This window comes from Nothobranchius furzeri, chromosome 16 (assembly GCF_043380555.1).
Source record: "Nothobranchius furzeri strain GRZ-AD chromosome 16, NfurGRZ-RIMD1, whole genome shotgun sequence".
NCBI classification, from domain to species: domain Eukaryota; kingdom Metazoa; phylum Chordata; class Actinopteri; order Cyprinodontiformes; family Nothobranchiidae; genus Nothobranchius; species Nothobranchius furzeri.
The window spans coordinates 37,108,681-37,124,217 of NC_091756.1; the positions used below are offsets into that span (position 1 = coordinate 37,108,681).

The following is a 15,537-nucleotide window of genomic DNA, read 5'->3' on the forward strand; positions in this document are numbered from 1 at the left end:
TATTCCACCTTCCTCAGGATCCACTGATTTCCCTTTCCTATTCACTCTCTGTCTGTCTTAACATTTTTGTATTCACAATTGCCTATTTTTGCTAATTTTAAATATATTTTTAAACATTTTCTAAATGCTTTTTTATATTTTTACATTTTTTGTTTTTGTGAAGCGCCTCGTGGTTTTTAATCTTGAGAGGCGCTATAGAAATGATGTTTTCTTCTTCTTCTTAGTGCTTTGTTAGTCGGCATGTTGCCCTTGAGGCTGAAAACAACAATAACAACAACTTGACATCAGTCATGGAGAGGAGGGAACAAGGAGTGGACAGTAGAGAGGGGGACGGGTGCAGGGAGGGTGCTAGTTTAGAAGATGCTCTCTGAAGAGCAGGGTCTTCAGGAGCTTCTTGAAAATTGAAAAGGAAGCCCCTGTTCTGGGAGTGCTTGGTAGGTCATTCCACATTTGTGGAACGATGCATGAGAAGATCGAGTCTGGATTGTCCTGAGCGTGGTTTAGGCACTGCTAGCTGACGATCCTGTGATGACCGGAGCGGCCGGGCCTGGACGTAAGCCTTTGCAAGAGGATTCAGGTAGATGGGAGCCGTACCATCTCTGACTTTGTATGCTAGTGTTAGCAATTTGAATTTGATGCGTGCTGCTAGCGGTAGCCAGTGGAGCTCAATGAACAGAGGGGTGACGTGTGCTCTATTTGGCTGATTGAAGACCAGATGCGCCGCTGCATTCTGGACCATTTGAAGAGGTCTCACAGTACAGCCTGGAAAACCAGTTAGAAGGGCATTGCAGTAATTGAGGTGGGAGATGACAGTAGATTGCACCAGGAGCTGAGTGGCATGTTCTGTTTGGTATGGTCTGATCTTTCGTATTTTATACAACGCAAAGCAGCATGAACGAGCAACAGAGGCAACATGATCTTGCCGGAGGTTGCGCTCCCAGGAATTTTTGACCCTAATGCCCATCCGTTGGTAAGGTCTTACTCGAACACAAAAATACTGCTGGTTTGCAATGATTTAGGTTTGTACCGCCCCCTTTTACCAGAGAAAAGACACATCATCCCTTTAAAGTTAAAGCAGTAGATGTTCAGTAATGACCCATCAGCTATTGCAGTAAGATGTCAGAAACAATGAACATTATATACAGTTAAACTGCTTCTTAGCTTAGACATGACTTTAAAGACTGATTATTATCCGAGAAGGGGGTTTACATCTTTATTCCACATTTTTATACAGTACATGGCACACACACAGACATACACACAACAGCTTTGGAGAACATGATTACGATAAAATGGAGATCTTTAAAGCAGGATAAAACAATGTCCAGACAGCCCGTTTCTAAAATGCAAGCAAAAACTATACATATATAACTATGTATATATGTATGTATGTATGTATATATATCTATATATATATATATATAAACAGAGACTAAAAAGATGCACAGCTCTAGCTGTCTTAAGTCTATTTGGTCACATTGCCAAGACTGGAGGAATAAAAACACCTTAGCCCCTTTCTCCCAACCAGGAGACCTTGAGTAATCCCTGCTGTAAATAGTTTAGAACAAGGAATTAACTCGTGCAATCTCATTCCAGCCTTACAGGGCTGCAGGCTCGAAAAGTCAAGGTGGCGAGAGAGAGAATGCACAGACAAGCTGCCACATGTGAGCAGGTAAGCCTCTACATGTTTAAGGTCTGGGTTACATGAGGCAAATCACAGATCTTAGTCATACATGCTTTAGCAATGTTTTATACCACACCTTACACTGGAACAGGAGGTGCATTAGGCCATCTAGTCCCTGTTTGTAAATGCAAATTCAAGAAAACTTCCTTCACATAAATACTGTCTAATTAGCAAATAATCACAGCAACTTTGTTTCTACATGATGTTACTGAAACTAGGAGTGGTGACTTTACAGCAGTTTGATTCGGCAGAACTAATGTTTGATACGACAAAGTAGATCCCATGATTAGACGATTGTAAATGCACACTAATGTACAGGCAGACACAATACACACAAGGAAGACTAAAAACTATCATCTAAATTCCAAAACTCATTAAAAAACCCTAAGAATAAATAAAAGTCATCAAACACACAAAGAAATCCCTCAAATATTCATGCAGGAGGACAGAATCCTCCACAAAGCTGTCAGTGATCAGCTCTGCAGCTCAGTAACATCTAAATGATACGAACACTTGGATCGTGTTGTGGCAGAAAATCGTTCACCAATATTTGGAGAGCCAGTCTCAGAAGTAATGAAGTCATGTTCTGATGATGGAGTTATTTCACTGGAGTGAGTGGGTGGGCTGAAGAAGGAAAACCACGCTTTCCTGGAGATGTGGGACTTTTCCACCTGAACGTGTGTGAATGAGGGTGCTACTGGGACACGTCTGAGTTTTACCTGGATGGGTGTATTATGGGAGTGGCTCTACTGGTCTGTTGTTCCGAGTTCTCAACTTCCTTAGCTCTGTTTTGACAAACTGGGAACTGATTTGGTTCCAGTTTGTTTACAAGTGCTGTTTGAGAAACAGCCTGTAGAAATACGGGCCTCTCGACTGCAGTGGGCCCGATCCAGCCAAACAGCTAACTTTGATTCAGTTCCAATTAAACTCGCTCCTAACAGGAACTAAGACTTTTGGCTTTAAATGCATTTTTAAGAGAGGAGTGGTTGAGAAAACGCCAGTGTTTCTCTATGACCTAAGTTGGACGCCCTTTCAGGCATAGCAGTCGTCGATGTGCACCAGGAGCTCTCTGTGGCGACTGGCTGGGTAGGGAGTGTGACACTTTGGACACTCCAAGAAACTCTCATCCAGGAGGCTGCTGACTTTAGATGGAGACGTTGCATCAAACTCAAGCCTGTTGTACGAACTAGGCTCTGAAAACTGGGCGTTTGGCTGCTTCTGAAACCAAAAACATCGTTTTTAGCGTCCTACACTGGTGAACGCTTTAAATTACATCAAGAGTTTGAAGAACTGATGAGACTTACGGCATATTCCAGTTGAGCAATCTGTTCGCGAGCTTTGCGCAGCTCCTTCAGCACCTTGTGTAATTGCTGCTGCATACTTTGGCGATTACTTTTTTCATTTTCAAAGTCCTTGGCAGAGAGCTGGATCTTAGAGGAGACAGGGATGTAAGCGGAGAGGACAAGAGGAAGCGTTTTGGGATGAGTTGTTAGTGGTTACCTGTTGTTCCAGTGCAGCGACTCTCCTGCGCTCCTCGTTCTGGCTCAGCAGAGACTTCTGCAGCATGTTCACCTGCACATTTATTTGTGTTTAAACCCCTACCCTTTGGTGGAAGGTGAGTAAACGCAAAGACATGCTGTCTCTCACCTGCATCAGGAGCTCAGCAGACCTCTTCCTCTCTTCATCCAGTCGCCTCCCTGTACTCTCCAGTTCTGCTCTCATCCTGTCGGACACTGTTCTTTCTTCGTTTGCTGCATGTCTGGGTGTTTATGGAGGTCACATGATTACCAGTAATGCCACGGTTGTCTGACAGCGGCCACCACAGCTGTCTGAATTTACCTGTTGCCTAACCGCTCTGCCTGCAGCTGGACCTTGACCTCATCCAGCTCTTTGATCTTCTCGTCATACTTCATCAGAAAGGCCGACAGCTCGCTGCACTTGTCTTCATACTTCCTCTGCAGCGCTGACATCTCCTGCCGGGCCTTGCTGACCTGCTGCCTCTGAGACTGCAGCTCAGCCTGAGCTTTCAAGGCCTGCAGAGGCGGTGGACAAACAAATTGCAAAACAGTTTCTGTTTGGCGTCTACTCAGTTCTTCAATCAAGCACCGCAGATCAATTATAAAGATGTCTGAATCCAAGGACTCCAGATAATCAACTGCATACTGATTCACAGTCGTTTCAAAGGAGGGAATGTCAATGGATTTGTTCACCTCCTGAGGGAGTCCAGGGACGAGGTTTACTAAAGATTTAACACACGCCACGGCAAGCAGAATAAACGGTGTTCATGGTGCACTAAAATGCATGCAATCGTTTCAGTCATTTACCTGTTCCTCCCTCACACTCAGGTCTCGCTCGGCTCTGGTAGTCTGGTCTTTCTGGTGCTCCAGGTCCCGTTGCAGCCCTAAAACCAACTCATCATAGTGGCTTTTCATCTCAGATTCCTTCTCCGTCCCTGGAGAGCTGCTGGGGGCTGAAGTAAGAGGAGCTAGCAAACAAAAAGCATTTAGTCTTTAGCCTCATCTTTGTGGATAATTTACAATTGTGTAAAGATTTCTGAAAAAAAAAAAAAAAAAAAAAAAAAAAAAAAAAAAAAACCACAAACACTGGAATTCTTAAGATGGATCAATTTTAAGTTTGGACTAGCCGTTTGCTCATCAGTCCTGTTGGACGTAAAAGCTATTTTTCTGAACAGAGGCTGTTCAAGGAGCTACCACAGCAGGCAACTCTAACCTCAAGTAATTATACAGGGAAACGCGTCATTATGTGACTTTAAATTCTTCAGTTTTTGCCAAATTAGTAGAAATATTTACATAGGTGCCCTTGGAAATGTAAAGATTTTAATCAACAGTTTCTGATGATTGTGACTGGCCACCGTTAATTATGACAAGTTAAACTGATCATGGGCCAATAGGAAATGTGACGATTAGATACTTGTGTAGCCATTACTGAGCAGCAAATAACACCAGCAACAACATTTCAGCCATGTGGGAATTTTTACATCCAGAATAATAACGATCAGCAACTGAAAAATCTAGTTTAAAAAGTAAGCTGATAATCTGAATTATTTCTGATGAATTGGACTGGGTCTGAATTGGTGTTGGCAGGTCAGAGCTGCAAGAAATGGCAATCTGCCCTCAAGACAGAATAGGAGCATCTCTGGTTATCAACAGGTCCTGACACGGTTTGAAAGAGCGAGACGTCGGCGTTACCCTCTGACGTGGTTTCAGGGTTGGTTTTCTGCTGATTCAGTTGCTGCTCCAGCTCCAGAGAACGAGCAACAACAGACTGAACGTAGGCCTCTCTCTGCTGATCGTAAGCCAGCCACTGCTGGTTCTTTTCAAGAGCCTGAAGAAAACAAGACACCAAGAGAATGCATTCTTCTGATTTCACGTCAAGAGAGGAACTATGTTCAGATTCACCCAATCATCACTCTGAATTTAAAAAATCCTGTCATAACCCAACACCGCAGTCCAAACCCGGCTCACGACGACCCACAATCACGTTTCACAAACCCAGCAATCTTTGATTAAAGGAATGTGTCCAAGCAGGCAGAAACACACACATTACAGCCACTGCACTCACGTCTCTCAGTTGTTCTTGTACAAGTAGCAGGTCTGCAGGAGGACTCGTTCCATTCTGGGGAGAGAGAAGGTTTTCTTCAAAAGTCTTAAATACAAACGACTCATTTCAGCTGCTCCAAAATAAATCAGTCACTTCTGTTTGACCGTCTTCAAACAAAAAAATAAAAATAAAAAAGAGATTTGATTTATTCTGAATTGGATTCAGTTTGGATAATCCACTTCTTCTGGAAAATAAATAAATAAATAAAATCCATGGGTTATGCATGAAGACGCAACGTGAAGCAGCTCGTAGCATCTGTGCCTTCTAGTGATCCACACAGTTGGTATTTCACACACAGCTGCTGAGAAGATGCATTTAAAAATAACCATTTTCAACATGACTAAGTTGTGCTAACAGCAAATGATAGGAACAGTTTTTAATGCACTTGACATTTCTGCTTTTTTCTGTTTAGTTTTTCAGAAGAAAATCTCAGAAACAAAAGTGCAGATCTGCCAGAGGCTCCAAATCGCACACAGGCTCACTGCTTTAATATATTCCACCTGATTCTAAATAATGCAAGAAAACCACACAGCAGCGAGTGAGGAATCTATGCTCCACTACTTTTCAAAGCCTTGGCTTGATGACCCGGGTCACCGACCCTGGAGTCAGCTCCGTCCCCAGAGCAGTGCTCACAGCTGCAGCGCCCTGCGACGAGCTCCCCAAGAACCCCAAAGACTCTTCACCGCTCTGTGACCGGAAGCACACGAACAATCACGACTTTGAGATCTTACAGCATCAGATTGGTTTACACGTCTTCCAGGGCTAGCAGCAACTTCCGCCACACTCAGGATGTTTCTCACGAGACTAAACGAGCCAGAGAGGCTGCAAAGGGAAGAGCAGTCCAAGAATATTAAAACTAACCGAGACACAAGCACAAAAAGTTTGATACGTTTTAAACACAGACTATAGAGAAACACACAAATTATAATACCTATACACTCACTCAAGCCCCCTGCATGTTACCTGAAGCCCCACTGCACACACACCTGAGGTCTCTGTGGCAGGTGAATCTGAAACCAGCTGTAGGGAACATTAGCTGACAGCTTAGCATTGCTATTCCATCAATATGCTGAATATTTAAAAGTGACACAAGTAGCTCCATCTATTTATAATTACCCTCTGCACACTAGAGCTTTGTTGTTTCAGTTTAAAAATATCATAAAAACAATCTCAGAACATCTAGCTTAAAAGAAAATAAACAAATAACCTTTAAACATCCTGCGACCTGTGAGTCACACATGCGTATTTTCCCCTTTTTACATCTTATTACAATGATGCATCCAAGAGATGGCTTAAAGGAATTAAACAGGACGTGTGAACTATGCCAGAACTTCTGGGCTGGGAAGGAGGAAACACCTAATGGATCATGTTTACATCCTTACTCAACTGTAAAACCTGCAAAAAGGAAAAAAAAAAACCTAATCTAAATTTTTACCTCATGTTATTTTTTAAAGCTTGTGTAGGACAAGCTAATTGTTTTTGATGTACGTTACTACCAAGACCTTTTAAAGCAGCATGTTCTACATTTCTCTTCTGTAATTAGTAGCTCTTACTGCTGAAAAGGACAAAACATTTAGATGAATAACTAAATGTTCACCTTTACTGAGTTTATTTGGGTTTTGAAACCTAGAACAAACACTGCCACCTGATGGATAGAAAAGGAGCTGCAACCTCAAACAATCTGGAAAACATTTGTTTAAAATATTCAATAAATGTCTTTAACATGAACATTAAAAGCAGCTCTATCCACTCATCCAACCATAAATGGAAGCTCATCACACCAGTTATGACTGAGGTGAGAAAATGATGCAGAGAAATTAGCTAATTTGGTGAAAATATTACGGAAAAAAAAGCATGTTCTGAATCAGATGTTGTGCAATAGAAAGAGAATGTTGGGATGAAGGCAGAGGACAAAAAGCTGCTGCAAGATTTAATCTTATGCCTGCGGGGAGATGCACAGTGTGGGTGGGTGGCGAGGGATAACGCCGCCAGTTCAGCTTCTTGATGCTTTAGTGCAAAAGAATAAAAGCAAGAAGCTCCAAGATCGTTTTTAATCATTCATTCATTCATTTTAAAACACTAAATACTTCACAGGCTGTACCAGCACAAGTTCACAGCCAACTCTTTCATTAAGAGGCAGCTCATGTGGAAGAAGAGGCATGTTTTCAGAACAATTAACACCAGAACTCCCAGCATTTTCTGATTCCCGCAGCTCTACCAGAGCTTTGTCAAATGAGTGATTGGTTTGATACAGAGCTACAAAGAAAGAGAGTTGCAACACTCCAATAGACTTCTATGGAAAGAATGGAATGGGGAAGTCACGTGGTTCATGTAGCTTCGAATAGTTCCACACAGCCCTGCTGCTGCATTGACCGTAGTTCACGTTCGGTGTTTCGGAAGGATTTTCTCCAGTAAGTTGATGAAATGTCATCATTTTATTGCATTGTGAAGCGTTAGCTAACCGCTTCATACCAAAATAAGCCAACAATGATATTTTGTTGCCAGGTTTTTCTAGATAACCTTTAATGAGCTAATTGTGTGCAGCTTGTTGATTGTGAGCAGGAGGGTTTAGACAAGCTTGATGAGCTGCAGACGGGTTTATTTCAGTTTGTTTGATTATACGTTTTAAAAATATTCCCCACAGTTTGAAATAGGTTATAAACTTTTTACATTATTAGTTTTATTTGGGATTTTTTGTAAAATACGCTGCTGGTTGCTGTATCAACACGAACATGCATCAGAAATGGAAGCACAAATGGAGAGACCAAAAATAAAGAAAATGTGATTGTGAAGACATGTAATTATTTAATATTTGTCAGTTAATAACCCTGACTGCAACGAACTGCTGAAGCATGAGACAAACAAGATTACGAACGTAAGAAGATATGTTGTTCTGTTTTGTGGACTCAAGTAATAAGAATAGAATTACGATATTTCAAGAACAGTAGTCGAACACAATAACTTTTAAAAATTAGACATTTTCCATAAAACTGCTCTTTTCCACTTGCTTTATAATATTAGCATTTGTAATTTTGCTATTAAGTAAGGAATGACAAGAAACAAGAATTAACAATAACATAACTATCAATAAATAAATGTCAAAGAGTTACTAAAACAAAAATCTTATGTAACCATTAAAGGTTAAACTGTGTTGTGTGTTCATCTTCATGTTTTCATAGTGGCTGAGCGGAGAGCTGACGAGGAACAACGGTGGTGGCTAAACCCAGTTGGGTCTGTGATGGAGGGATACACTGTCATGTTCTGTGTCCCCTTGGTCCCCAGCCCCCTCCTGTTTGTCCTCTGTCTTCTCCTCATGTGTCTCCTGGTGCTTCCCAGCTTCTCAGGTCTCTCCAGTCACCCCTCTGTAGTTTTATTTTCTATAGGTTCAGCTTTTCATTTTATTTGTTCCCTTTAGTGTTTGTGTCCTTCCCCACTTGTTAATTAGTCTTCCTCACTCCTCCTGTCATTAGTTGTTTATCTTGGCCCTTAGTTTCTGGGTTTAGTTATTTAGTGTTTTTATAGGTTATGTTATCTTCCCCTCTGCTTGGTTTTCCCTCCCCATGGAGTTAATTGATCACACCTGTCACCTGTTCCCCTGATTGCTTTCCTCTGTGTTAAAAGCCTGGCTTGTCCTTCAGTGTTTGTTGGGTCATTGTCGTACGTGTTGCGTTGTTCGTTCCCCTCTCGAGTCTCGCCGAGTCCCTGCTCATGTGTGAGCTTTGTTAATTTTGAGTTTTCAACTTTTTGAGTGTTAGTCTTATTTCCTGCTTTGGACTTTTTAGCACATCCTCCTTAAATAAAGGACTTGTTTTTCTTAAAACCTCTCCTGCCTTTGAGTCGTTCTGGGTACTTCTGCATCCTGGGTCCAACCTCCTCTCCTAAACGTGACATGCACGCCTGGAGTGATTGCCATCTCATCCACAGTAAGCACACACTCTCTTTCCATCTCTGTCAGATTTTTAACCTTCAAACTGAGATGTCAAATTGCATTTTAAAATTTTATCCAACCCTAAAATTTGTCATTTCAAATTTTAACCCACTGACAAATTTTATTTGAATAAAATTCAAAATAAAGTTATTCAAAAGAGTTTCATTAGGTCTTGAGTACATTGCTCATAATTAATAGTTCAGCTTATTCATTTCTTTACACTTATTCATCTACTGTGTTTGACCATACAGTTTTATTGAAAATTTCTTTTTTATTAGTTGCTATTAGTCAGGCTATAGAAGCCGGATAAACTGGGTTATAGATGCATGTACTGTCTTCACATAAACATATGAAGTAATGACTGTAAAATGTATTCTACTGAACATAATAGATCATTCAAACCATAAACAGCTACATGTTTTCTTCAAGGTAAGCTGGAGCAGATTTCTAGCTTTCAATAAACACTTTAAAATGGATGTTACAACTCGAGTTTAGGGCTTCTTGTAGGACTTAGTTATTATTATTATTATATTAGAGCAGTGTGTTGCATTACTATATCAAATTTATTGCTATAATATATTATAGTAATGTATGTGGTCTAAATGCGTTCTACAGTGTGTTAGGACTGTCGTGTTCCTGTAATGTAGAACAGTCACGGGTGTCTGTCTTCCTACAAATGCTCGGAAAAATATAAATAGGCTACTTTGTGAAGGAATTAGGACATAATAATAATATATAATATTATTCAATAATTACCAAAAATTGCCAGGGGAAATGTGACAATATTCAATTTTTGTGATCTGTCCCACCGTCCGCCGTTCAAACTGACTTACGGCGCTGGGATGTTTGGAACTATTGAGAGCTCCATGAACCACGTGACCGCGAGTCAAAGCGTGTCGTAACTCTCTCTCTGTTGACCCTTTGCACGTGACGTCACGCCACTCATGAGACAGCCGCCTTCGCCATGACGGACGGCAAAAACACTGTTTACACCCGTTGAAACTCAAGTGAAGCTAGTCAAAACGAGCCAGTTTGTAGCCTTTTATCACTTTTATTTAGTTGATTTGACAGTAAAATGGTTATCGTAAGCTTGCTGCGTGGTTGGCTGCACTAACCGACAAGGACGTAAACTCAACTCATTTTGTTTTTTTAATAACTTTGATGGACGGAGATGAACTGCAGCGATCAATCAAGCGGATTAGCAGCCCTCAGATTTGCAGCGAACATGTTTTTACCGGGTAAGATTAACGTTCATTTATTTCACGAGGAAGACAGGGACAGGGATAAATGTGATGTGTTTGTTTATACTAGGTATTGATAATCCTGATGGATGGGTATTTCACCACGGAGGCTGCGCTCCGTCCACTGTAGTGTAAAGTGAGACAATTATTAACAATATTAAAGCTCCGATGTATGATTGTGTGTTAAAATTAAGTTATTTATTTATATGAGCGTTGCCGTTCAGGGATCTTCTCATTCCGGTGTGAGAGCAGCAGCTGAACCCGGTAACACCACCAGCAACAGAAGCTGGTAGAGAGCCGGACTTTTTAAAAAATCAGCTTTGATGTAAAGTGAAACGCTGTTTACAACATAAAGTTATAAATCCAGCGGGGTGAATTTAGGCAAAGTCAGCAACATGTTTACATCGGTGAACAGCTGCAGAGAGAATGTAAGCTAACGTTGGTAAGCTAGTTCACATATCGCTCTCTATGAGCCCCCGATAGATGTGCTTCTTCTGATAACTGAACTGGGCATGAACCAGTTGAAGGAATGCTGGAGTTTTGTTTTTGTTTTGATCGCAAAAACAATTTCAGGCTCTACTTTTCCCTTTGTTTAGTAATCGCTCACTGTTTACATGCTTTTGCCATCCAGCATCGTGGACCCACATGATTAGGTGACCTCGGTGAAAAGGGTCAATGGCTCTGGTTTAAATCACTGATCGTTAGCTGCCTTTCATTTGTAAATGCAGCCAGCCACAGACGATGGCCAGTGGAACGTGCTTGGGTGTTGGGGGTTGTCAGTCTTTCAGGCTGGCTCAGTGGCTCTAATTGCCTCCCTTCTGTCTTGAATCTGTTCAACTGAACTTGTCCATCCAAAGACTTCACAGAAGCACACAAAGGACAAGAAAGGATTTTTTATATAGCGCTTAACAAAAAAAAAAAAAAAGCACGAGTCGCTTCAAAAGAACAATTAAAATATAAAAGAGGTAAAAATATCATAAAAAATTGAAGATAAAATGAAGAATTAACCTTTTTAGAACTTGAAACTCAAATTGTGTTGCATTACTACATCAAATGCATTGCTATAATATATTATAGTAATGTATGTGGTCTAAATGTGTTCTACAGTGTGTTAGGACAGTCGTATCCCTGTAATGTACAACAGTCACGGGTGTCTTCCTACAAATGCTCGGAAAAATAAATAAATAAATAAATAAATGGGCTACTTTGTGAAGGAATTAGGACATAATATATAATATTATTCAATAATTACCAAAAATTGTCAAACTAATGTGACATTATTCAATTTTTGTGATTTGTCCCACCATACGCCGTTCAAACTGACTTACGGTGCTGGGATGTTTGGAACTATTGAGAGCTTCATGAACCATGTGACCGCGAGTCGGCGAGTTCAAACCTCGTAACTCTCTCTTTCTACAGCTCTGGTTTAATAACTCTGATTAAATCACTGATCATTAGCTGCCTTTCATTTGACCTGAGTATGAAAACAAACATTTTGGAACTTGAAATGTTTGAATCTTTGAATGAATTGTCACTACACCACCGATTCACATGTAATTACCACATTTACAGAACAAAGGCAACCATCCACAAGTGATTAAGAATCCTAGCTAACAGCCCGGTCAACTGACAACTCTCTGGGAGTTCTAGTGTTAATCATTCTGACAGGTTAAAAAAATAAATGATTGCATTAGGGTCAGCCTACCGCAGCCTGTCCTTCCAGGGCCTGACAACGAGCAGAAACGGTGGCCAGCTTGTTTTTTAGATTCTCAGTCTCCTGTGACAAGCTCTGGAACATCGTGTCCCTCTGCTCTGCCTCTCTTCTCCGCTGCTCCAGCTGGGCCTGCAGCGATGCTACCACCTGAAATGCAAAAAAAATAGCAGCAACTTGAGAAGCCTCTATAACAAACCGTGTTAACCCTTTAAAAGGAATGTTTATGTGTGGCTGCAAATATCTCTTATTGACATCACATGGCTAGAAGTCTGGTGGCGTTGCCCACTTGGCGCTTCCACTGATGAAACTTAATGAGGAGGAGGCAAGCGTGATTAATGTCTGGGCAAAACAAAACGCTGATATTCCATCTATCAGCGTGTCATCTCAGAGTTTGGCTCACCGCCACTCCGGCTAGACTAAATTAGAGAGCCATTTCCGCAACAATAGAAGACAGATTACACGAGGATAAGCAACAGCCGCAAATGGGCAGCGTGAATTTTCACGCCCGTGTCAAACTGTAACAAGTCTCGAATGCTAATCCGTACAGACAGCCACAACACACAAATAGTTTATAAACGTCAGCTGTACAGAATAAAACGGCGTGTGTTGGTTTGCAGCTTCTGCTGCTTGTCTAAACTTCACTTTGCAGAGCTGCTGTCAAAAAGGGATAGAAGCTATTTCCCTCCTGTTTGTGGCAGCTCATTGTGATTCTATGACCCCCCCCCCCCAGTTGCCTACATATGCCACCAGTATAACACCAAGATTCGGGGTGGGGGGCTTTCACAAGCTGAAGCCTACACAGCTGTGGGTATCTTCTTATTCAGATTGGGACAGTAATGCCTCTGCGTGGTTTTCCATGTGCCCGTGTGTACGGGGCTCCTCTTGATGGATCCTTGACTATATATATATATATGTGTGTGTGATTTATGGACCACATATTTTCACACACAGTTGTCAGTGTGTGTACCTCTCCTCCTCGAGCTGTCAGCTGCCGTCTCAGAGTTTCCAGTTCCTGCTCTTTAACCAGTAGCTGCTGATTGTTCCTCTCACGCAGCGTCTCGAGGGAAAGAATCCTCTAAGAAAAAAATATTACATATACATGAAGACAAAAAAAGATAAAAACAACCTAAAGGTGCTGCATATCTTTAGTGCAATGCTTCTTTACCTCCAGGAGCTTGCTTTTGTCTGAGTCTGCTGGCTTGATGTGCCGTTTGGCCATTTCGTCCACCTTTTTTCTCAGATGAGCGTTCTCCTTCCTGACTTTTTCAAGCTCTGCTTCAGCTTTGGAGACTGAGCTGCTGGATTTGAATCCCAACCTGGAGACGAGGGTCTCTTTGGCACCTTTAGAGGTCATGGTTTCCTCTGTTGGCACTGCGGATGCAACAGTGGAGTGATCTAGAGAGAAGAAACATTTAAAATAGGATGGTTTCATAACATCCAGCAGAAAGAGAACATTAACGTATTTACTCTCTTATAAGTGCCATTAGGCGGTGAAAACTAGTTTTATTAGCTTTATTTTTTCTAAATAAGTTGGATCAAAAACAGGACAAAATATAAACAAATTGATTGAAACGAGCTAAAAACTGCACCCACTCAACGAATGTGTTTCTTTAACGTCCTTTTTTACACCTAATCTAACTCCTTATGCTCTAAAGTCTGGCAATTTTAATCAAACGTCGTTATAAAGTTGTAATTACGCGTGAAAGCCATAAGATAGACACTCTTTGCCGCACCTGTCTTTTCGGAAACTAACTGATGGAGGTAAATTACTGAAAAATCGCCGAATATGTTTTCAAATGTTAGCGTTTAAGGGCAGAACAAACGTCCCTTGTCTAGATTAATTAATGCACAAATAAAAACATACTTACACGAGAGAAGAATCGAAAATATCCACCCAAACTAGGATGTCTGGACGGAGACCGTTGTTTAGCCCACACTTTTATTTCCTGAAGTTTGAATGGCAGCGCGTTGACGTCACGTCCGTAATGAGGGGGCGGGGTGCGAATGGTAACAAAGTCCCGAGTGTGCCGGTGTGTGAAATGATGGGCGGTACTTTGTGCCAGTGCTCATATGCAACTTCTGACTGAACTTAGAAACTTTGAAACAACCTAAAATAAAAAAATTACAAAAAGGTGGACCAAATGTGTGAAACTTGTCTTTGTTTGGATCAAAGTGAGCTTCAGTCCACAGCAGTGCATGAAAACCATCACCTTTTAAAAAAGTCCTCCAAAACTTCCCACAAAACTATGCCTTCTCTAGGTCAGCGATGAGGCCCTGCCTCAAATGGAGGAGTTTAAGTATCTCAGGGTCTTGTTCACGAGTGAGGGAAGGATGGAGTGCGAGATCAACAGGTGGATTGGTGCTGCGTCTGCAGTGATGTGGGCGTTGTATCGGTTTGTCGTGGTGAAGAGAGAGGTGAGCTTGAAGGCAAAGCTCTCAATTTACCAGTCGATAAGTCTCAACCCTTACCTATGGTAGCGACCATTGGGTAGTCACTGAAAGAATGAGATTGTATCCACAATCGGCTGAAATTAGTTTTCTCTGCAGGGTGGCTGTGCTCTTCCAGGGTGAGAAGCTCTGTCATCTGGGAGGGGCTATGTGTGTCAGTTAAAGACAGTACATATTTTAATCGACCAGCTGAATTTGATGAGACCTTCAAGGTCATAGTAAAATGATGGAATGTTATTAAATATAGTCCAGTTTGGTTATGAAAAAGACAAAAGAAATTTAAATGAAGAGATGTTTTTTAATATAATTTTTGTAAATAAAATACAAGGAAGCAAGGCTGCATCAAACCCAGTTAACTGCCTGCTGTCTCCTCATTTCTCCTGTTATTCAGGACATTTCTTCTGATGCGGGTCTGCCCCCTAGACCGGACCCTTAACAGTAGCATCTTCCCGTTGTCCTGCCTTGTAGTCCAGGAACCTTACATTCAGGGGAAAATAAACTCATCAGGCACATTCCAACAGATGGAGTGCAGATGATGGCTCTCTTTACAAATGAAAGGCAGCTAATCTCTGTTTCCATCGCAACAATATAGACAATCTGCATCACTGATTACATTAACTTCTGTACACAAAGGAACAGTTTGTTGCTTCCCCAACAATAAATCCTAACCTAAGACATTAAAACCACAATTAACAAGAAGAAGAAATCTAAGATTGCAGAGGGAAAAATGCGGGCTTACAACCTAAACTGAGTTAACTCGCCTACATCTACTCCCCTCATGCTTAAGCCTGATTCATGCTTCTCCATCAGCTCCGCAAGGGACACACACGCACGGACTGACGGAAGCATTTTGCTCTCATACTTCTCCGTCTCCTGGGGAGCGTTGCAAAGCAATTCCCCA

At 41.4% G+C, this 15,537-nt stretch overlaps 1 protein-coding gene across 1 annotated transcript; it reads right to left on the reverse strand.

The window, feature by feature from the left end:
- Positions 1–2,507: 2,507 nt before the first annotated feature.
- On the reverse strand, positions 2,508–14,162 carry cep55l (centrosomal protein 55 like). Its single transcript, XM_015963145.3, has 12 exons — positions 14,057–14,162; positions 13,354–13,583; positions 13,156–13,263; positions 12,180–12,335; positions 5,267–5,320; positions 4,894–5,029; positions 4,009–4,169; positions 3,524–3,717; positions 3,332–3,443; positions 3,185–3,256; positions 2,989–3,114; positions 2,508–2,902 (listed from the first exon to the last, which is right to left on the reverse strand). Exons 2-12 carry the CDS (start codon positions 13,540–13,542, stop codon positions 2,717–2,719), a joined length of 1,494 nt encoding a protein of 497 aa, XP_015818631.1. The 5' UTR covers positions 13,543–13,583; positions 14,057–14,162; the 3' UTR covers positions 2,508–2,716.
- Between the last annotated feature and the right edge of the window lie 1,375 nt (positions 14,163–15,537).

Bases quoted from the DNA above. Each gene is read 5' to 3' on its own strand.
- cep55l (XM_015963145.3), bottom strand. From the start codon at position 13,542: ATGACCTCTAAAGGTGCCAAAGAGACCCTCGTCTCCAGGTTGGGATTC. The intron at 5,321-12,179 runs GTAGGCTGACCC...CTCTCTCCCCAG, and splicing joins CCCTGGAAGGACAGGCTGCG to AATGGAACGAGTCCTCCTGC. The intron at 4,170-4,893 runs GTAACGCCGACG...TTTGTTTGCTAG, and splicing joins CCCTGAAACCACGTCAGAGG to CTCCTCTTACTTCAGCCCCC.